The sequence below is a fragment of the Antennarius striatus genome, chromosome 8 (assembly GCF_040054535.1).
Source record: "Antennarius striatus isolate MH-2024 chromosome 8, ASM4005453v1, whole genome shotgun sequence".
Lineage (NCBI taxonomy): Eukaryota > Metazoa > Chordata > Actinopteri > Lophiiformes > Antennariidae > Antennarius > Antennarius striatus.
In genome coordinates, this window is record NC_090783.1 from 11,258,365 (window position 1) to 11,281,810 (window position 23,446).

Genomic DNA, 23,446 nt, shown 5'->3' on the forward strand with positions numbered 1-23,446 from the left:
GATACATAATAGGTAATAACCAATGGCAGAGCAGCTATGAGAATGTTGCGTTCAGGACACTGTGGGAGATTCGAGTATCAGCCGATACTGTGTTTTTACATTACGTAAGTCAAAATTTCTTTTCGTAAGTAGAGGTAATATTTTCCTGCTGAGAAATTTCGTAAGTAGAAAATTTCGTAAGTAGAGACATTGGTAAGTAGAGGTATCACTGTACATGTCAACACAATAAAGTGTGGAGAGTAAGATGTTCTTTTCAAAATAATGTGTAAGAGTATCAAAAGTGTGCACAAATGTAGTCCTGTGCTGCTTTCTACCCAGTTGTCTTGCATGGCTTGTATAAAGCTTCTCAAAGACTGTATATGCTGCTATATGTGTGAAACAGAGCTCCTTGCAAGACAGTGACACCTCTTGTTTCTTCCATGTGTATTCTTCATCATGGCAGTTAAAAGATTTAGAGTCGGTCAGGGCGGCACAGTGGTGCAGTGGGTAGCGCTGTCGCCGCACAGCAAGCCGGTTCGGGTTCAAGTCCCGCTCTGTGCGGAATTTGCATGTTCTCCCCGTGTCTGCGTGGGTTCTCTCCGGGTTCTCCGGCTTCTTCTCACTTCCAAAAAACATGCACTTCAGGTTAATTGGCATTGGTGTCGCACCCAGAGTTTCCCCGCCTCATGCCCTAAGACAAGCTGGGATAGGCTCCAGCTCCCCGTGACCTGCGCAAGCGGATGAACCGGGTTGAGAAAATGAATGAATGAATGAGTTGGTCAGCAGAGCCTGATAATGACACCAGCAAGAAAATCACACAAAGCCGCTTCTAGAATGCATTGGAACCAGTTAATTTATATGATATGCTGATTGTTTGCCTGACATTTTGTTTGAAATTTTTTGAACAGTAATGCTAGTTTGATGCAATAGATCCTCTATAAAGACACTATTAAAACACAGGACAGCAAGTTGCTGCAACTTTTCTGTATGCGGTGATATTTCTGCAACAAGTGAACGACAGTTGTTTTTTTCTGAAGAATCTTTAATTCAGAATCATTCTTGTTTAATTTCCCTGTTGGGTTCATGCAGAGCATTATACAGGCTATAAAAAGATGAAATGTAAGTTTTACTTGTACACCTGGCTGCCATATACAGTGCCTACTCAGTTTTTTATTTGTAAACGCAATATACAATGTTGAATAAATTTGGTTCCACTTCTTGATTGTGTCTCACATGTTGTTGATTCCTAAAAAATATTTTCAGATTGTTATCTTTAAGTTTGAAGCCTGAAATGTGGCAAAATGTCAAAAAGTTCTTGGGAGGCCAATACTTTCGCAAGGCACTGTATGTTTTTTTTTGTTATACTCTGTGTTGGGAAGACCTATTTATATGAAATGAAAATAAAAAAGAAAAGCAGTCTTTGGCTTTAAATGTGTAAATATTTAAAATATTGGCATTTCTGTGATAATTTCAGAAATGAAATGAACAACTTAGCAGTAGACAACTCAAATGTGTTAGTAGTTTCATGAGGGGTACTGTCGGTCAGCCATAAAACAATTCTGGCAAATCCACTGTCATTTCAGGAGAGGAAAGTGACACTTTTTCCACAATGTTTACAGTAGAGACGGGGAGCTGCTGACTTCAAATAGAGACACCGTTGGACAGTGGATGGAATACTTGGCATATTTTCAATCCCGGTCACATGTATTCAATGGAGCAGAGAGAGACAGGGGACTAAAAGGTTGGGTTGGTTACCATAGGGTTGGAGGTTGTGGAGGCCGTTTAAAAAAACTCCATGGCGACAGGCTTCCAAGGGTGGATGACTGGAACATTGTGTGTACATCGGGGGTAGTGCTCCTGGAATGACAGTCTCAAGTGGTGATTCCAGTCTTCAAGAGGGTGTATTCTAACTGTAGAGGAATCACAGCTCTCAGCCTCTCTGGGAAGATCTATTCCAGGGTGCTGGTAGACAAAGTCCAGACGTTACTCAAACCTCAGATTAAAGATGGTGAATGCAGTGTTCATCCCGGAAGCAGAACACTGTATTTGTATTGCATTTTTGAGAAATGCGCCTGGCCTTAATGGTTTGCTGATGTGCTTTTTTCTTTTGAATTTCATTTATAAAGCACACTTAACCAATAAAAATGTGGATTTCAAATCTTCTCTTCTTGGTATATTCTATTGATTAGTCATGCACTACTATTTTGTAATGTCCTAGAATTCAAATTCTTTATTTGGGGGCCTTTAGCAGGTATGACATTAAAATGTGATTAATTAGATTAATTAATTACAAATCCTGATATTAATTAGATTAATTTTATATTAATTAGATTAATTATATATATATATATATATACATATATATATATATATAAATTGTCCCTCTCACCCTTCTGGGGTGGTATCTGTGTGTCATCCTCAAGCTCGGGTCCTCTACCAGAGGCCTGGGAGTCTGAGGGTTCTGCGCAGTATCTTAGCTGTTCCTAGGACTGCGCTCTTCTGGACTGAGGCTTCAGATGTTGTTCCAGGAATCTGCTGGAGCCACTCTTCCAGTTTGTGGGTCACTACCCCAAGTGCTCCTACTACCACGGGGACCACATTAACCTTGACCTTCCACATCTGTTCCAGCTGTTCTTTCAACCCTTGATATTTTCATCTTTTCATGTTCCTTCGTCTTGATGTTGGCGTCAGCTGGAATCGCCACATCTATCACCACAGCGCTCTTCTGCTTTTTGTCCATCACCACTATGTCCGGTTTGTTAGCCAGTAGCTGTTTGTCGGTCTGGAAGCTGAAGTCCCACAGGATCTTAGCCTTGTCATTCTCAACCACCTTCGGTGGTATGTCCCATTGGGATTTGGGTACTTCTAGTCCATACTGGGTACAGATATTCCCGTACACTATCACAGCTACTTGGTTGTGCCTTTCCGTGTATGCTGAGCTGGCGAGCATCTTAAACCCTACTACCACATGCTGGACTGACGTTGGGGCTTCTTTACATAGCCTGCACCTTGGGTCAGATCTACTGTGGTAGATATTGGCCTCTATTGCCCTTGTACTTAGGGCCTATATATATATATATATATATATATATATATATATATATATATATATATATATATATATATATATATATATATATATATATATATTTATTTATGGTGGTGTGACGATAACAGGAAATACAATGACTTCCCAACCTAAGTATGATGAAAATGATATATGGCTACCATTTGGATTAGTCGATTTGGTACTGCTACCTTGTGCATGTGAGACATAGTTTCTATGGCCTTTCTTTGTGCTTGTGTGCTCTCTGCCATACACCACACTTGTTCTCTTCACTTTTTTTCCTGTTTATCTTCCCTCACTTTCATTCTTTCACATTTCAGTGATAAAAGCATGGTAGTAACATGTTCTTCATATTTTGTTCTTCATATTCATATTTTGTTTCAGCTAGCCACTTACAATAACTGCACAAAACAGTTATGTAATATAGAGTTTCTTTCTCTCTATATCTGAATTGAATGAATTTGTATTCATCCAGCTGCTGTTTAACATATCGTATATTACGTATTGTTACTGAATAGACATGAGTGCAGTTTGACAGTAATTCCATTCCATGCAACTGCAGTTGTGTCATTCACTCTAATATGTCAGTATTGTAGCATACATCAACATTCTCCTCTCTTTCTTGACCATCTTTCTTGTTCTTCTCTCAATGTTTGTTTGTTTTTTTCTGGCCCTGCAACACTCTCTCTTACTTTATGGTTTCTTCATATGTGTCTCCCTTCCTGTATTTCCTTCCTTTCTCTGTCCTTCATCCTCTCAGACTATCACTGATACCAGTCCAATGCATCGCTCCACCTCTAGCCTGGTCCATGGTCTTGCAGGTCGGGGTGTGAGGTTAGATGACTACTCTCTGGAGAGGGTGGTATCTGAGGAGGGGAGACATGGAGGAGGACGAAGACACAGGGACAGGAGTCACCAGGCATCACAACGCTCCCTGACCCGATACACTGATGCAGACACAGGTGAGTCACTCAGCAAACATCTACAATATATGATAGCTTTGACAACCACCTGACATTTGTCCGGTATCTGCACAGTTGCATGTACTGTATATTATTCACATTATACTGTGGAAGGAAATTTATTTCAAAGATGATATTGGCTTAGTAAACCATGAAAAAATGCTCAATATCATGTTTACAAATGTAAATGTAATATACTTTATTAATAAATTAATGAAACTACTTCCCTTCGGGAAATAGTCCGCTCTAGTATAGACTGGTAGTTAGTCACATGCATACATAGTGGGTACAGGCCCGTAACACATATCACACACAGGGGGCCTGTTGGGGCATTTGTGGAAATGAGTAGATTAGTTATCATATCCTCTAAACCTCATGAGTTGAGTCTTGGCACAAAGATGGCCTTGAAAAAACATTATGCCAGCAGATAGACCACTACATTATTGATTGTGAGTGTAAATGTCGCTATAAAAATAATGCAACAAGTCTGTTTATCTTGAATCTCCTATATAATTGAGAAAACCCTCTGCTACCTAGACTTTGCAGTGCTTATAGTGTACCAAATTGTATTATTGCACTACATGTCACTGCACAGGTGAATTGTTTTTATGATTGTTTTAGGTTCCTCTTTTCATTTATTGCACTACTGTTAACATATTTCCCAATAAGAACATCTTACATCTGATACAGTAAATTATGAGATGATCTTGATTTGTGTGTCCTTTCCTTGTGTAGCTTAAAGTTTTACAATTGTTGAGTTGTTTTGTGTTACAAATGCCTCAGTAATTTCCTTGCTAGGCCTGGGTACAGATCTCAGTACCACCACACAGTCAGGCGACCTTCCACCCAAAGAGCGTGAGCGGGACCGTGGCCGGACTAAAGACCGTCGGCACCACCATCACCACCATCACCACCACCATGGCTCCATAGACAAGGACCACCATGGCCTGGACCGCCGTGACTACTCCCACAGGCACCACCATGACCGACATTGGTCCCGTTCACCCAGTGAGGGCCCTGATGGAAGAGGTCATAGACAGGTTGGTTCCAAAGGCACTGAGATTAATGTCAAAGATCATGAAATATGAAGAATTTTTACACTATTTCATTTTACTATTACTAGATAGATAGATAGATAGATAGATAGATAGATAGATAGATAGATAGATAGATAGATAGATAGATAGATAGATAGATAGATAGATAGATAGATAGATAGATAGATAGATAGATAGATAGATAGATAGATAGATAGATAGTTTAAATGCTCTCTTTTATTCTAGTGTCTGTTGTTACATCATGCGAAGCGGTGATGTATTGTAATTACTAGGGTTGAGCCGGATACTCGTTTCATATGAGTATCCGGTGCGGATAACGCATTTTTGATGAATACGAGTACGATACAAATAAAACCCATTAATACTCGTGATCGGAATGAAGGAAAATCATGCCAACTGTTTTCACGCTCTGTGATTGGCCAGTCACACATACTTCCCGCCCCTCCCTACAGACTGCAGTTAGAGCAGAGTTTGTCCATGTCCCACTCTCCGGCACACAAAGACAAATACTGTATTTTCCGCACTGTAAGGCGCACCTAAAAGCCTAAAATTTTCTCATAACCGCAGTGCACCTTATAATGCGGTGCGTTTTATATATGGATTAATATTCATATTAATATTGGTTAAAAACATGATCGCTGAAAAAAAGCCGGCAGTCTAGCCGCCAGTCATGCTGCGCTCCGCCACCAGAGGAGCTCCCTCACAAGGCACTCGGGCCTACGCCCCCTAACAACGGTAGTCAAGGGGCGTCACCGGAGTCCTGGCTCTGACTGAGCTGCTCTCAGACGGTAGAGCAGACTGTAGGAGCACCGGTGATTACGTAGCAAAACATAAGGAACTTTTAGCAACTCTATTAATAAAGTTTGACTGAGTAACTGATCTCAGTATTTCCAAACTATTTGGCGTCGGAAATAACCCACTTTAAACTTAATTGGTCTTAAAAATGCCATTGTGCTGTCATCTGGAATCTAGTGACGGTCTATTCTATTAGTCTGTGGAAACCACTGAGAAACTGGCTTAAAGGTGAATGAAAGACCCTCAAAGCTGAACTTCCAGCCTTTTCTGAAATTTCAAGAGCAGAGTCACTGCTAGACAAAGGTGTCAGGTGTGCTGCAATTGATTTACAAATGTAGTTGATAGCTCTGGGCGGGCAGCGGAGGGGCGCATTCAGGCTTGTGTATTCTGTCTGCAGCAACGTGCTGTGAGATTCACGGCGGTGAGACACCGACGTTAAAGTCAGTTCTAGGAGTAAAACAGCGTCACATTTTCCAGTAAATTAGCAGCCTGACATTAAAAAGTAGTTAAAAAATTGTTAAGGACACACAGCAGCAAATAGCTGCACCTCACCTCCGACTGAACTACCGATCGATCGAAACAATATTTAATTAATAAACGAAAACGAACGTCGGAGCTTCAATATCTGCTTCGAACTTCAGATCAGGAAATAATCTGCTCTGTTCGCACTGACTGCACTCGTAATGAATTTAACCAGTTTTTAATGTCAGGTTTTTTAATATGCGATAACGGATTTTTAAAAAAACTGAACTTTTTAAAAATGCATTGAAAACGATTCCCATCCACACGGCAGCATTTTTTTTTAAAATCTCCGTCCACACGTAAACGCAGCAGTGCGTTTTCGAAGACGGCTATAAGCATGCCAAACCATGTGGTGGCAGTATTGAGTCAAATTTTATCCAGTAGGAATCCTCCATGTTTTGTTGTCACAACACACGGGCCCATAAATATGACGTCACAGCGGTTTTCGTCGCAGGCAAGACGTCAGCGTTTTTAAAAAGTTGCGTTTTCGTTACGGATATCTGCGTGTCGTGTGGACGGAAGGCGTAAACGCAACAAAAAAGTTGCATTTTTAAAATATCCGTTATCGTGTGGACGGGGCCTCAGATGGCAAAGTGATTCAAGTGATCAGGTTTCCTTGATGAGGCTCAGAATGGCTTATTGACATAACAATAGGGGCCATTCAAAGGTAGTCAGGAAGTCATGAATGCAGTCATGACTGCCTGAGCAGCGCGGCTCTATCTAGTGGACAGATTGCGCAACTACAGCCGCTGCAGTTTAACAAATAAATGTTATTTATTTTTTATTGTGTGCACCTTATAATCCGGTGCGCCTTATATATGAAATAAATTATGAAACAAACAAGTTGTTGAGGGTGCGCCTTATAGTCCAGTGCACCTTATAGTGCGGGAAATACTGTACCGATCTTTCTGTTGGTGGCTTCACTGTTCCTCACGTCTTTCTTCTTAGGTTTTCTTCAGCTTGCCTTTATTTCGGTGTTTGGTTACCTGGTGAACTTTATTGTTGTTTTTTTGTTGCACATACACGTGAATTTAACCACCGCCTCCATTCGTCTTTTTTTTTACCTGTTCTAAACTCTGTTCAAATTAATAATTCTACACTTTATAAATATTTTAACTGAGACATAGCCCGCGATACACACACACACACACACAAACGCACACACACACACACACATACACACACACACACACACACACACACACACACACACACACACACACACACACACACACACACACACACACACTCACTCGCCAAAATCAACGTTGTTTAACTTTATGTAAAAAAAAGGCAAAAACATTAGGTGCTAAAAATAAATAATTGAAAAAAACCCCAGTTTGATTATAAAAAAATTTAAACTGAAAAAGAAAAAAAAATTAAAGGTTTTGTTAGGTATGACAATTCTCGTTCATGCATACTTCGTAGTTGATCATTTCATATTTCATGCACTTCATTAATGCATTTTGTGTTTTCTCGTTCTATATATAGTTCCTTTACTATTGTTATCAATAGCGTTGAATCTCAATTCTGAGGCTCTTTGGTAAATAGTCATTCATAGACTTAAGAATATTCATGTTCTTCCATAAAAAACTTGTTCTGTAAATAGTTCTCTTAATTTTGTGATCAAAAACATTGATTTGAATCTCAATTTCGGCAAGGCAAGGGGATGAAAATTAGATCACAACCTTGACCTTGAAAAACTAGGTCAAGGTCACATTTTCACTTTTATACCTTTTTAGGTATACATCTCTGAAACCTGATGAGATATGACCACAAAACGAAAAGCAACATTTTTAGGAAGCCAGTGGCATTGTGGGATGTTGCAGTCTCTGACTGCCTTGTTATTGTTGTTGTGGTTTTGTTTTGATTTTCTTTCTGTACATTTTGCTGTAGGGCAGCAGTTCAGTGAGCGGCAGCCCAGTTCCTTCCACCTCAGGGACCAGTACACCGCGGAGAGGCCGTCGCCAGCTGCCCCAGACTCCTGCTGTCCCCCGTCCTCATGTCACCTATTCCCCTGCTGTCCGCAAGTCTGGCTACGGTCCCCCAGGGCTGGGCCGACTACGCTCCCCCTCTCCGAGACATTTTTCCCCACCAGACCATGACAGGGGTTACCATCACCGACTTCCATCACGTCATGCTTCTCCACACCATGGCGGCTCATCATCCCGGCATGGGTCACCACACTCTCCAAGGCATCAGTCCCCAAGGTCACCCCTCCATGGCTCACCTAGGTCCCCTCATCGAGGCCACTGGAGCGGTCCTCCGCCTGGGGACAGCCTGGAAGGCGATGGATCCTTTTATGAGCATGACTATGAGTATGAGCAGCACCATGAGCCTCCGGCCTATGAGCAAAGTCTTTCTCATGGAAACCCACATCCTCATGGGGGAAATCCACACCCTGGCTCCCCTAGAACTGCCCGACATGGTCCCCCTTCGCTCCCTCACCCACATTCACGGAGAGTGACCAATGGCTACCGATCATCCTCACCTTCACCACACCAACGGGGGCCACCTGGGGTGCCTCCTCATCCACATCACCAACCCCACCATAACCAAGGGGCCCGCAAGGGTCTGCATGAACCTTATAGTGAGACGGACGAGGATGACTGGTGCTAGCAACCAATGGGGCGGGATAAGAACAGGAAAGGAGAAAAATAACTGCAGCCTTTGGTACCCTGGCCACAGATATGTAGATTTTTAATTAGCTAAGAAAATGTTGGTAGGGAGAGTTTAACACTTCTACCCTCAGACTATAAATGAAAGTGGCAGGTAGGGAGGCAACAGTTCTGGAAAAGCCTCTAAGCAGAAAGAGAATAAGACTCAGAAACAGTGCGAGAGCTAGGACTAGCATGGCCATATCCACCGTGAGGAGACCAAGGTCCAGGGCTTGGCCATGGCACAGTGTACCTCTGCCTCTCTCAGTCTCAGAACTACACAACCGAATTCTATGCTTTAATAGTATGGTCAGGTGTCAAGAGAGAAAAACAGGCTTTTTGAGGGAAGAGCATGTTCAAAAGGCTAGGGAATTATGGATGTCTTTGTGACCTGCAGGCATTGCTACCAGATTGATTTGCTAGCGAGATGTGTTTTCGCTACTCTGCAAACATACATGAATGCCTGAAAATGAGCTGGAAATTAGTCCACTGCTTTGACTCTGCTCTTTGATACTGTATGTATTAAAAAAAAATAAAAAAGCCAGACCCCCCGAACCCTTACAAGCCAAGCTATGCCTCTAGAAAATCAAACTTGTACAATGAAGAACATAAAACTTGACATGACAAAAAAAAAAGGGAGAACAACCACTTTATCTCAAAACCTGTTTTCCTTTCCAAGAGACAGATCCAGGAAGCTCCGCCTATACTGCAAAAACCAGCCTATCACAGTGCTGGCTGATATTTGATGAGTTTTATCATCTCTGCATAAAGTTTGAGACTTACTTAATACCAACTGTACTGGTGTGACTTCACTTCCTGTCTCTAGATGGTGGCGGTATTGGGAAATGAGGATTCACACGGTGGGTTTACTTCCTGTTTGAGTGCACACTGGGGTGTGGTGAGCTCAGGTAACTTGAGAGGGAGATTCAGTCACTTCGTCAAGCCCCTGCCTCCTCCCTTACTCATCCCACTGCAAGATGAGGGATGACCACACTAGAAATGGCATCACAGAGTTTGATCACATGGAGGGGAGGAAAAAAAGGAAGGGAGAAAAGACTAATTTCTTCAGTATTTCTTCTATCGGTTACTTGCCCCTCTTGTTCTTCTTGGGACATTTCACCTTGGTTCTTCTGTTGCATTTGGTCAGCCTCCACTTTTTCGAAATGCAAAATTTGATGAAAACTTGCATGATAGATTAAAGACGTACTAGACAGGAAACTTAACTGGTATAGGTGGGACCCGGAGACATAATATTAAATTTTGCATTGACATATAAAAGGAGTTCTCTTCAGTCAAACTTTCACTCAAATGCAATGTACTTACTAACTGAAACATCTTTTCGTCAGTTTGGCTATTTATTTTGTCTATGCCTATGTATTTCAAAAGCTACATTTTTTTGATCTAGTGAGACATGGGACAAACTGCGGGATAACATAGTTTCTTGACACGAGTAAGACCGAGTAGATAGAAGAGGACTTCTACCACACTTAATTTATTATTATTAATGATGATAGTCATATGAGTAATGATATCAATACCAATGCAAAATAATGATAATACTGGTGATTGACTGTTTTTGCTTTTTCTGTAGATTTGTAATGTTATTTGGTGTTTTAGTATGATATGTCAAACTTGTTTAAATCGGTTTTGTTTTGATCCCCTGCATTCATTGGCATTAACTGGTTTCCTGATGCCTTACTGCCTTGTTTCTGGGTAATGGTAACTTGATTGTTTCAGAAGTGTTGCTTGCGGTAACACAGATTTTATGATACAGTCTCTTCAGAATGGTGAAGGTCAGAGAAGCTTCACTACCTGTCAAAGATTCATGGGGTTTGTACTCTTGACAGGGTCAACCCAATGATCAAGATTTCTTCCTCAGAGGCAGGTGTGGACTGTGTCAAGAATGTGGAAGAGTCTGTCTGCTTCTTTTATTGCAGTTATCTGTTTTACTGCTGTTAAAGTTCTAAGATCACTGAATTCTTCCATCTGCAGCGGGGAAAAAAAAAATTCAGGCTTTGCCGCTGTCAGGCTCTGTAGTTTTGTAGTGACATTAGTTGATGTGACAGCACGGTGATGGTGGGACATTTGTTACCAGTATTAGGTGGTGTTGTTTCATCTTTTAGCCACCAGGGGCAGTAATCATTACTCATTCCCTGCCTTGCCCTTCTACAGGACAGTCTCTGGGCTACTTCCTGGTTTTTAGACTAGTAATGAGACCTTTATCTTTACAAGATCAATCAATGAAGTCTCATTCTTGTCACAAAATGTAGATGAAACCTGGTTGATGCCATATATGACCTGTTGGTCTGTCCTCTTGTTTGTGCCAATTTTCACCTCTCCCCCCAGCCCTGTCGCTCAGGTCCAGATAATCAGAGAACAACCTCCGAAATACCAATTCAATTACAGTTGTAGCAAACTTGAAAACTCTTTTGAAAACCTTCTTATAAATGACATCTGTGTTCTCATCAAGATTTTTTTTGTAGTTTTTTATTTAATATCTATTCTTTCAGCTTGTCAGAGAGCAAGACTACTGGAATTAAGACAGAAACAATTTTAAAAAACAATTTCATTGGTATTGTTGTGAGGGACAACAATTATTAAATATTCATTAGCTCAGTAGAGCAGTCATTGTAAACAGAGTAAATGTATTTATTTTGCATGCTATTCATATTCATGAAACATGAATAGCTACTGCATAAAGGTTGTACTGTTGTTGTTTTTTGCAGTCACAAGTGCCAGACAACCCCAGTCTATGTGTTTTAACATTATGTAGACTCAATTACAACATGTTATTATTATTATCATCTCAAACTTATCTCAACACTGTGGTATTGTAAAATAAATTAACAAGAAGGAATATATGGATCTGACAAAATGTGTAAGTCAGCACTTTGTTTGCACATGTCACAAAACATCATACCACAGTGAGCCCCTTTCTTTCATACAAATCTGTGGCTGTCTACTGTCCCCTTCTTCCTTCTGTTTTTCCACCTGCCATCTTCCTCTCCCTTCCAAAAGTGGGCAGCCTCTAGGCCTAGTAGCTGAGCATAGTGTAGTGATGATAGGGGGCGCTTTTTTTGTTTAGGGGCGGAAATTGCAAACTCAAACCCCTCTTCCCTCACCTCCTGTCAAGAGAGTTCATAGCATGTAGGGATGCTTTTGAAAAAAATCCCTAGAGCCACAGTGCCTTCTGTATCACATCAATCTCGGTCACATTTGTCACTCCCCAAATGCCCTTATCACTTGCTGCTCTTGCCTGCCCCCCCCCCCCCTTAAATTTTGAGTCCCACCGGCTCCCATGCTGGCACAGATACAGCAAACATGGGGATTTGAAGACTGGAGTGAAGACAACAAGAGTCTTACAGTTGGGAAATGTATATCATATCCAGGGCTTGCTTAATTTAAAAATTTTCTAAAATACACAAATTTTTCTAAAACCTCCCAGAAACAATAGAGAGCCCCATCTGAAAATCTGACCTTTCAAAGATTCAAATGGTTCTTGTTGATGTACGGTAACAGATGTTGTTAACAAGTTAGGTCTTTTGGCTTCACTTCTGTGCTTGTCAGGGCATTTGTGTCCATCCAGATATGCCATGGATCCTCTATCAAATGGTGTAGTAAATAGGTTACAGAGACGTTAAGCTGTTTGCTTACTTACTCAGGTCCTTGTAGAGTTAGATAAGTAGACAGCTATGTAGGAAAGAACTCGCTACAAACCAAGCAAGCCTCTGACTGAGTAATTGTCTGATTTTACCTTGAATGTTGTTGCAATGTTGACCCCACCCCACATCTTTCACTAATGTCCACTTTGACACTTCATTTCACCATTAACATACTGTCAAAACTCAACACAATGTTATAAAGTATGTTGACAGAAGGATAGAGAAACACACCTCCATTTTGGTTCCATGATACCACTACCTTGTCCAAAATTTGTAACAACGGATCCACAGTGTCAAACATGCATCAATGGCATTGTGTGGGTGTGCTTTTCGAGGAACAAACCCCATTCTTAGGGAAAAAGTGAACATAAAATGTTATTTTTGTTATTTTCTTATTTTTGTCTTTTTACTGTGGGAATTGAAAAGATTTGCTAACTCATAGCTTCTCTTAACATCTGCTTTCTGCATCTTCACTCCAATCTCCCATCATCATCTTTACTAATTTTTCATTGTACTTTTGTCTTTGATAAGGAAAGAAAAAAAGTAATACATCCAACCACTACTCAGCTGTGAAATTCTGTCAGTGGGTCGGTCAGGAGGCAATGAGTTAACAAAATCAAGAACAAGGGCTGTCTTTGAAAAACTACACAGTGTGTTTTAATGTACAGTAGTGCTGCCGAAAGTCATGCTTATGAAGCTGAAGCCACGCTGTGGTCTTCTCTTTGTACAGCACTATGTGTGTGCATGCATGTGTGTGTAGAGGTGAAGGGTAAGGTGTGAAGGGATGGGTATGGGGGATCAAAATCAGTGGGAGATATTTTTAGTCAGCTATAGCCATGGTTTTAGTGATACACACAATTTCCCAATGGCACTGGACCGTTGTAGGACCTCATGCTTACATGCCATGTTGTCACCATCATCCACCCACATTTGGTCGTACCTTGAGTGGTATGGGCTACAGCTATGACAAGGAGACATTTGTTGTTTTGTTTGTGTGTGTGTGTGGGGGGGGTGGTGGGTGGTTGTGTGTGTTCGTGTGTGTGTCTATACGTGTGTGGGGGGGGTGGGGGTGTGCATGTGTGTATTTTTACAGGTGTTGTAATGTGCTTAGAGCTGAAATAGACTATTTTTACTGTTATTATTCTGATAATGTATTTTTCCGGAGAATATAATAAAAATTAGAATATAATAGTGAATATTCTAGTGTCAATTTTAAAATGCTGATTTTATGTTTTATATACCATATTTTATTTTTAGGCTTTTGTATTAGTTAAACGTTCTATCACGAAGATGCTAGTTTATAAGATTAAAAGATAAGACAAGGCAAGACAAAACAGGATAAGATAAGATTTGATAAGATAATAAATAATATAGATTACATAATATAGAAAGATTTGGGGGGTTTTTTTAAAAACAGCGTAAAGTTAAAATATTAATGTAATTTTTGTGCACTTACCCTTAATTATTTTAAGGAATAATGAATACAACAGTCTGAGTTTATTTAATCTTCAAAGATCTCAAAGAAAATTTTGTGTGTAGTTTGTTTTTTTTTAATCAGAGCTTGTTTGTGTCCTCTCTCTCTCTCTCTCTCTCTCTCTCTCTCTCTCTCTCTCTCTCTCTCTCTCTCTCTCTCTCTCTCTCTCTCTCTCTCTCTCTCTCTCTCTCTCTCTCTCTCTCTCTCTCTCTCTCTCTGTGTGTGTGTGGGTCTGTGTATGTGTGCGTGTGCGTGTGCGTGTGTGTGTGTCTGCTTGTGTGTGTGGTATTATACAGTAGGTAACTCTCAGTGCCTTATACTGTACAGCAGCGGTCCCCAACCTTTTTTGCGCCACGGACCGGTTTCATCTAAGACAATATTTTCACGGACCGGTCTTCATTTGCTCGATAATCGTTAATGACGCCAGGACAGCTGTTATCTAATAATAAATCGTCCGCAGTGGTTTTATGTAAAATGTAGACATCAACAGACAATAAACAAACTTTTTTTCATAAATTGATAATCAACATCTCTATTTCGTCTCTGTAAACGAAATAATTATAAGAAATAATTACATTAAAAACTCGAGTCAAGTGACTGCACTGATGAGGTTTATTTTGAATTTTCGCGACTTACAATCAGTGCATTCAACGCAGGAGAAATATTGATCATTTCCAATAGAAAGGTGAACAAGTCAATCAAATAATAGTAATTACAATAATGAGAATTAGTGGATGGGGACCGCTGATCTAGGGGTAACGGGAGACAATGACACCTGAAGTGTGTACCATACGTCCGGTCTACTCCGCAGTTTGGTTTGGTTTTCGGTCACAGCAGAAAATCGCTTCACAAAGACAGGAGGTTGGTAATGGAAGCAGGGTTTTCGATACTTTTTGGGCGATCTCAGAATAATCTGCCTTGACTTTAATCCAGAACACTGGTGCGTTTATGGGCGCTTCATTGGGTGTGTTGATAACCTGTCACGTGACCGAGATCCGTCAAGCGGGACAGATGCATGAATTTGTCAGCGCGTCATTTCACACAGACGTCACTTTTCAAATTTAACGTCTTTCAGACTCTGAAATATATAAAACGGAAGTAAAGTAAATAAGTTCTTCTTTCTGAGCGGCCCGGTACCAAATGACCCACGGACCGGTACCGGCCCGCGGCCCGGGGGATGGGGACCACTGCTGTACAGGACAGTGGTGTTTCCCAGTTTACAACACACAGATCATTTTAATGTCCTCATTTCCATCATCATCATCCCCCTCCTCATCCATTTGTCACTTTATTATAATGGAGTCAAGCCTGGACAGGTGATACTGGACGAGTTTCAGTTGATGATGATGTGATTTCTCTCACTCATTATCTCCCATGCAGTCTACTGTAAATTTTTGGTCTGTAATTCTGGTGTATACAATCCATAAACTTTTTGAAAAACTCACTCTGATGTTTATCAGTTGTCTTGCTGTGTTTCATTCTTTTTTCTCAGCATCTTGTCAGATCCTCATTTTTTACTCTCCCCATTCCTCATTCCTCGTGTAATACCATTCATAAACACAGGGTGGTGGAGCTGATCTTACACCATCATTCAGAATAAAAGGTGCTTGAAGTGTAGGTTCAAGGAGTTCATGCTTTGCTGCATGAGGGGGGCAGTGTCTGTGAACATCTGTGTGCAATGTGTGCTGGTCTTTTGAAGGTCTATTCTCTGTGGAGTCCAGCAACTATCAGGAGTAAATTTCATAATTGTTTGTAGTCTTAAAATATGTTCTGTAATTTTCAAGATGAAGTGTGCGCACAAACTAAGAGCTGTCTTAATCAACTACTAGGAGGCAAGAAATAAAAATAAATATTGATATAAGCATTAACAAATGTATACTAACATACGGAGCATATTGAAGTCCTGTTGAACCAGCCTTTTCAAGAAGATACTGACCCACCTTTATTCGCTCTCTTGTGCAAGCATTATAAAGTTGTAATGGAGAGGTACTTTTTTTCACCTCAAAGCTGGCAGGCAGGAGTTGTAGCACTACTTAATTTGCATCTGTTGAAAGGGTTGAAGCAGCAGGACAGCATGTGGTGTGACATTTTAATACTATTATATTTCCAGTCCATAATTGGAAGATTTGACAAGCTAGCAGCAGTTAGCAGCTGACACAGAAGAAGAGCAACATTGACTAAAAACATCTTTATTTTGGTGAGAAAACAGAAGATCTAGGAGGATGAAATCAATTGCCACGTAACAGGGAAGGTACACAGCTATCATTAAGTTATTTAAATGCTTGCAAGGCTTTGCTCAAGCATATGTAAAATGTCACACCAGGCACCTCCACTGCTGTATTGTACATCACAGTTCTTTGTCTTGTGGGAACCCAATATGCTCTCTAAAATCTGACACTGGGGCAGTTGGTTTAGTGTAAGTGAATGTAGGTGATGTGTGGAACAGTTTTGATTGCTCCTCATTATTCTTTACCGTGTACATAGTACTACATACCAACAATCACATTAACCAAGCATCCAATTTGTTCCCCTGTGAGCCATTGTTAATGCCCCATTATGTACTATTTTGTTCTGCGCTAACTCCTAATCAAATAAGCTAGTTCCTAATGTTAGTCTGTCTGTCTGCAGCTTGGTTTTGAATAGAGAACAAAAAGGCAACTTTTGACAAAGCACTGAAAATCTTTTAGATTTGATTAATTTGTTCTAAATGCAATAAGGTATTGGTGTATTGAAGCTCATATTTGTGTACATCTCTAAAGTGTAAAATACAACTGCTAGCCTGACGACAGACATTCTTTTTTTGTCCCCTTGCTAATTCCATCAGTTTGAAAGTTCAGTGTCTCGAATTTAGGACAGCTTTTTGATGGAAATGCAATATAATATTAATAATCACTTTAATTTAACTGTGAGATTTTGCTCGCAGGTTCTTTTTATCCATTCATTCCACCATGTTTCCATGTTGGGGAAACATTGTGGAAACTCTGGCTATAGGTAAGGGCTTTTGTATTTTTCTAGCACTGTGATTGCATAGCTGTAGGCAAGATATGACTTACCCGTTTTGTGTGCTTTATCAAAAATGTATCCCTGATATTTGCCGGGCTCAGTGTATCTTTGTGCTGTTTTACTGTAGATTGATTTTTGCTTCTTCTTTTTTGTTTTTGTTTGTTTGTTTTTGTTTTGTTTTGACAATAGGAAAAAACCATTGTCTCCAAAAAACTTACTGTTGACTTCAGATGTCAAAAGACGAGGAATGAGTAGAATCACCAGCTGTAGAACAGACATTATTCTCTGACCACCAAATCATTTTCAAATCATATCATATCAAATTCATATAAATTCTAGTAGATTAGAAAAGGAACTGGTTTACTTGGACCAAAAAAAGAAAGTAACACAACAGTTCATTTCAATTATCTGACTTTTCTAGGCTGTATTGATTGGTCGTCACAGGCCAATCACTATTTAATTCTTTTACAAGACAAAGTTCTGCAAACCTGTCTTTTGACAGACAATTGAAGTGTTAAACAAAATACGATCCCTGCAAACTCATGCCAAAGGATAGAGACAAAGCTGTCTCTCATTCTCTGGTAATCATATTAGTTTCCACGTGAAACCCTATTTTACCCTACTTTTAAGTTTACGTGACTTCAGAGTAAGAAGACCACTCTAAAATTTAATACCGTTCTCTTGCATTTAGACTACTGGTAATGATGAGCTACAAAGAGTTAAATACCATTTCAGTGTACATTTAATTTGCTTTTGGTGTAGGGATACAGTGGAGAAAATGCCTGAAGTAACCGCCCAACCATTCATTTGATCATGCAAACCATCAGACACTCAATCCAGTAAAAACCGAACCAGTGCCACAATAGAAAACCATACAGGATTCATTCAGCAAGCTGGGGTAAAAAATAGAGACAAATAAGCATACATGGCAATTTAAGATAAAAGAGAAGTATTTAATTACAGATCTGCATGTGCGATGTGCATGCTACTATGTGGGGTAACAAGTCAAGTTCAGGAATTTATATATATATATATATATATATATATATATATATAGATAGATAGATAGATAGATAGATAGATAGATAGATAGATAGATAGATAGATAGATAGATAGATAGATAGATAGATAGATAGATAGATAGATGTAGATATATTCAAAAGTGTTTCTTTTTTCTTCTATTTTTAAAAATGTAAAAAAAAACACCCAAAAAAATGACAAAAGAAAAAATCATCCTGAGAAAAAATGGAAATGACTTTGGTGATGAAATCAAAGAGTGTTTGTTATATTTACCAATTATTTCTTGGGATAAAAGTCTGGGGGAACGAGAGTAGGTAACTCTTAACATTACAACAACAAAAAAGAAAAAAGATGTTTTGAAAAGGAGGAGAAGAAATAAAAAAAACTTTTCCTTGATGAAAAACAATCCCTTTGAGAGTCAAGAGCTGTCTGAACCTGAATCTGGTGATGTTATTCCCGTTAATTCATGGCTATGAGATCTCTTCTTCCTCTTTTCCTTTGACCATCTCTTCCTCTCTTTTTCCTTCTCTATCTCTGCTGTTTCTACCAGTGCATTTTGTAAAACAGAACTCTTCCTAAAGAACCCAAATAAACCAGAGAGAATGCATTCTAATCATCCTCCTGTCTGTTGTATTACTTCTGTGAAGGATATAAAATAATGGATTCTGTTGGTTTTAGACACTTCTTGAGGGAATCGTCTAAACAGCATGTCATTGATATAATGGAAAAACTAAACAGCTGTGTTGGGTCATTGTTAATTATTAATCATCTATCAATCTCCAGTATCTATCCATCCATCCCTCTTCTCGAAGACAAGATAATTGTAATTGTGGGACATGGGTCTGCCGCAGCCTATCCCAGGTGGCTACTGGCGAAAGGCGGGGTACACCCCGGAGACTTTGCAAGCACTTTATACAAAGACAAACAACTACTCGCACGTGTGGAAAAGTTGGAGTCATCAGTTCACCTAAATTTCATGTTTTTGGAGGTTGGAAAAAGCTGGAAAATCAGGAGATATGGGGAAAACATGTAAACTCCACACAGATAGGTTGTCTCTGGGTTTGATTCCTATCATGCAGCTCGAAGTTGAGAGTAGTAGGTCTTTACCTCTGGCCCCAAAGCTGGCAACTACATCCACTGAGGATTCTACCCTGCCTTCGATCAACCTCTCAGGAGCACAAGTGTGGTGTCTGCCTCCTTTCTTTTAAAGTCCCATATTATACTCTTTTTAATCAAATTCACACCGCTTTTAGACATTCACCTACACTGTGCTTGAAGTGTATTACCCCAAACTGATCTGTGATCCTGAGTTTTAGTGATCTAACAGTCACTTAAACAAACTCTACTCAGAACAGATATGCTTCAGGCCTCCACCATTTCATGCTAATGAGCTCCATCTGTCATCTGCCTCTCTCACAGACAGAATTAGGCTAATGGTAAGCATGGGCTAATGTTTACGGTGGAAGTAACAGGTGCCCCTCGAGATACAAACATCATAGATACATAGATACAACATAGATACAAACAACAACTGACAGATGAAATGCTGTATTAAATTCACAAATTCTTATTTTGAACTGTGCAACTTATCTGACTTGTTTCCCTTTCTGCCTCAACCCACAACGAGTAGCACCCCTCTATATTCGTATCTCCAACACTCATCTCTCTTGTGTCACCCAGTTCAATCAACACATTGGATGCAAACACATGCACACATGCACATAGGTTGCCCCTTGTCTGAGTATATCCTGCCTATGTGTGATGTGAGTGTGTTTGCTATTACTCCAATGACTCACTGGACACGAACACTCACACACACACACACACACAAATATGCAGGCAACACATACACGGACCAAAGCGGAGCTAAATAGTTAATCAAATACAAGCTGACTTCACCATACAAATAAGCATGTGGCAACACTTACCTGTGGGCATGGTAGAGTTGCTGGTTCATGTATGGTTGGGAGTAATCCTTTTATCTATCAATCAATCAATCAATCAATCAATCAATCAACCTTTATTTATTTATATAGCGCTTAATCACGTCAGCAGACATTTCAAAGCACTTTAACAGACACCCAACAGAACCTTCCAGAGCAAGCATAAGCAACAGCAGCGGGGGAAAAGTCCAGGCAGGACCCAGACTCTGGAAGGCGGTCATCTGCCTTGACCAGTCGGGTGGGAAGGAACATATACTGGGGATGAAGACAGGGCAAGGAATAGAGAAAGACAGAGAGAGAGAGAATGGCAGATAGGCCATATAGAATTTGCAGTCCAAAGTGTGCTGCAGTTGCTGAGGTGGTAACGGGATTCCCAGGCCTTTGGATTTCCTGTCTTCAATACTTGTTTCCCACTTGTCGAGCAGTAGCACAAAGGCAGCAGCAGTATCTTTCAAGCATTTGAAGGGTCAATGTAATATTAGCAAGAAAAGCAAAGAAAGAAAAGTAACAGAAGCTCCTAGACTAATTAAAGTAACTCCCTTTGACAGCAGAGACAGAGAAATTAGAGAAAATATCCTCAGCAGTATAGGCCTATAGTAGCTTATCTAGTGGAATCTGTGTTGTTTTTAATTGTAGGCTCTATCAAAGAGGAGGGTTTTGAGTCTACTCTTACATAAGCTAAGGGTGTCTGTACCCCGGACAGAGGCTGTAAGATTGTTCCAGAGTAAGGGGCCCGATAGCTAAAGCCTCTGCCTCCTGTTCTTCTCTTAAAGACCCAATGGGTTACCAGAAATCCTGCATTCTCAGATCATACAGCCCTGGGAGGATGATACGTGTCAATGAAATCCTCAATGTAAGTCATAGCCTTACAGTGAAGACCTTTTTATGTTATGAGGATTTTGAATTTTATTCTAGATTTTATTGGGAGCCAATGTAAGGATGCCAGGACAGGAGAGATGTGCTCTCTCTTCCCAGGAATCACTATGCTGGGAGCTGCATTCTGAGCTAATTGTAGAGTCACAATGGAGAAGCTTGAACAGCTGGTTTTGTTGTAAAACCTGACTGAAAATCCTCTAACATGATTCTCCAAGAGGTAGTCATTTAGCTGTTTGCCACTATGATTTTTGAAAGCCAGTATCAAGGCAAAGCCACGTTTGTACTAACCCTCATTGCTGAAGCAAGCCAAAACTTTCACAAATTTGTAGGCAGCATAGCCCTTGTATTTTATTAAAAATGAAACACAAGGGCAAAGCTGAAACACAACCACGTAGATACCAGTGTTTAGTTGGCCATCAGCATAACAGCAGTTAGGGACTGAAATTTATCAGTGTTTGTAGCAGCCAGCAGTATTTCATAACCAGTGGGGCTACTTGTTACTAGGGGGTGATCAGAGGTAACAAGAAGCACAATTTAAAATAAAGCAGCGGTAAAGCGCAGCCAGCTACATGGGTGATATAGATTATGTTCATCTCCAGCAAACTTTCTCTCTTGAAGTACTAGGTTATCTAAAAGCCTGAAGTTCTGCTCAATTGTTTGCAATAATTCTTTAATATGTCACTCTATTTATTTTCCCTCATTGTGGCAGAGATCTCACTTCTGTCACCAATGTGATGATTTTTTGTGAATGAACACAGACACAGAACTGAGTTTCATCAACTATTCCTCTGCTCACCAGCAGGTTATGCTTTTTTTCAACAGCAGAATACTGCCACTGGCCAGAGTAAACAAACACGCCAGAGTCACAGTCATGGTGGCTGCAAGATCAACAAAAATAAACAATAAACCTAGTGTGGCAGGATAGTGCTACACTCCCCACCGTGAGGGGGTAGTGTAGCAGACAATTAGCGAGTGCCGAATAAATAGACCTGGTCGGACCCTTCTCCATCCTTTTTCCGCTTCCTCTTCCTCCTTTACGGAGCCGACAGCTGGGCGTGGCAGCGTTTTGCGGTGAGCAGTTGAGTTGGAAAATAAGGTAGGCATCCTCGTTCTCCTCGATCTGTTCAGTGTATGGGCCCTGTATTTACTCCGGTTTTGCCCCGTCCGGCAGTGTGGTGTTACTGGGACCTGGGCTGTCTCCCTTGGGCCGGTGCGCGTGCGGTGCGCATCCTGAGGGTAAGACGCTTAGTTGTCGGTCTTTTTAAATCAAGCTGCTGAAGGTCTGGTTGCGTTATGGGTTATGGTTCTCTCCCAGAACCACCTCTCCTGGTCTGGGCTGCGGGCTTCCTCCTCCTGCCGCGAGTGACACCTCAATCCTGCTCTCCGGTAGGATGTTTATCTAACTTTTTATTTTGTAATGTCCTATAGTCGTATTTTAATTAGGTTAATTTGTTTATTTTGCAGTGCGCGGCCGTCATCGCCACTGAGAGCTCACTGCTGTTTTGGTTCTTGGTTCCTCGTTCTCTGTTCGTTGTATTTTTCCCCCCCCTGCATCTGTGTGTCTGCTCCGGGGTTTGGCTCATCTGGAGGCCTCCACCACCACAATCCGGCGCTGATTCGGCCTATATTGGGCCAGACACCATTACCGGTGGTCAAGGCCGTATCATACGGCGTCCTCAACGCGAGCCAAGAGAGGGCATCCCGACACTCTAATTGACGCTGAGCCACTACCCCTGGAGGGTGGTTTTAATTGGAGGGGCAGACTCTCCCCATTTTTTTGTTTATTCATCTGTTATTTCTTCCGTTGAGTTACTATTGATCAGTTTGGTGGGTTACTATTGATTTATTGTGTAGTAATCTTTTTTTCCTCTTTTGGATAATTTGTGTGTTAAACAGTTTATTTTGGGTTTATTGCTATTTGGTTATCGTGTGTGAGGGTTGCCTTGTTTTTTTTGTTTCTAATTGTGTTCTTTTCGTTGACAGGTGCTGCGGGCCCAGAGCGGCAGCGGTTCCCCTGGTGGTGGTTCCTTATTCACGTTTTTGGTTTGCTGTGTCACGGGTGCAGTGTAGTTTTTTGGGATCTCTCCTCTTTTTGTTACCGCTGTCGTGGTAAGCCCCAGCCCTGTTTTTGGTAATCCCTCATACTCTTTATAATCATATTTGTGGTGTTTTGTCTGTCCTCATTTTAAAATGTTTAATAAAGTCTTTTTTTTATAAGTGGAAATCACACTCTGGTCCTGTGGAGTATTCTTGAACCGTGTGCCTTGGATCAATTCAAAACCTGCATGTCCATAAGTCTTGTTCATATCCTGGGGTGAAAGCCCCCAGGTGGCGTTGTCGGCAACTGCTTCACGCCGCTCGCCTTGCCACACTAGCAATAGGCCCCATCACAAATCTAGAAACCCATATTCCATACTTAGAAAAGGA

The 23,446-nt window shown here is 40.7% G+C and overlaps 1 protein-coding gene and 1 long non-coding RNA gene across 2 annotated transcripts in view; both read left to right on the forward strand.

Moving 5' to 3' along the window:
- The window catches only part of cacna1ab (calcium channel, voltage-dependent, P/Q type, alpha 1A subunit, b), a 185,752-nt gene extending 176,232 nt beyond the window's left edge, over positions 1-9,520 (forward strand). The window contains exons 47-49 of the mRNA XM_068320925.1: positions 3,807-4,008; positions 4,807-5,048; positions 8,280-9,520. Coding sequence (XP_068177026.1) covers positions 3,807-4,008; positions 4,807-5,048; positions 8,280-9,002 — 1,167 coding nt within the window. The 3' untranslated portion in view covers positions 9,003-9,520. The remainder of the gene's footprint in view (positions 1-3,806; positions 4,009-4,806; positions 5,049-8,279) is intronic.
- Positions 9,521-21,880: 12,360 nt separating this feature from the next.
- Positions 21,881-23,235, forward strand: LOC137599795 (uncharacterized). Its single transcript, XR_011036873.1, has 3 exons — positions 21,881-22,115; positions 22,191-22,405; positions 22,484-23,235. It is a non-coding gene; the product is annotated as an uncharacterized lncRNA (long non-coding RNA).
- The last annotated feature ends 211 nt before the right edge of the window (positions 23,236-23,446 follow it).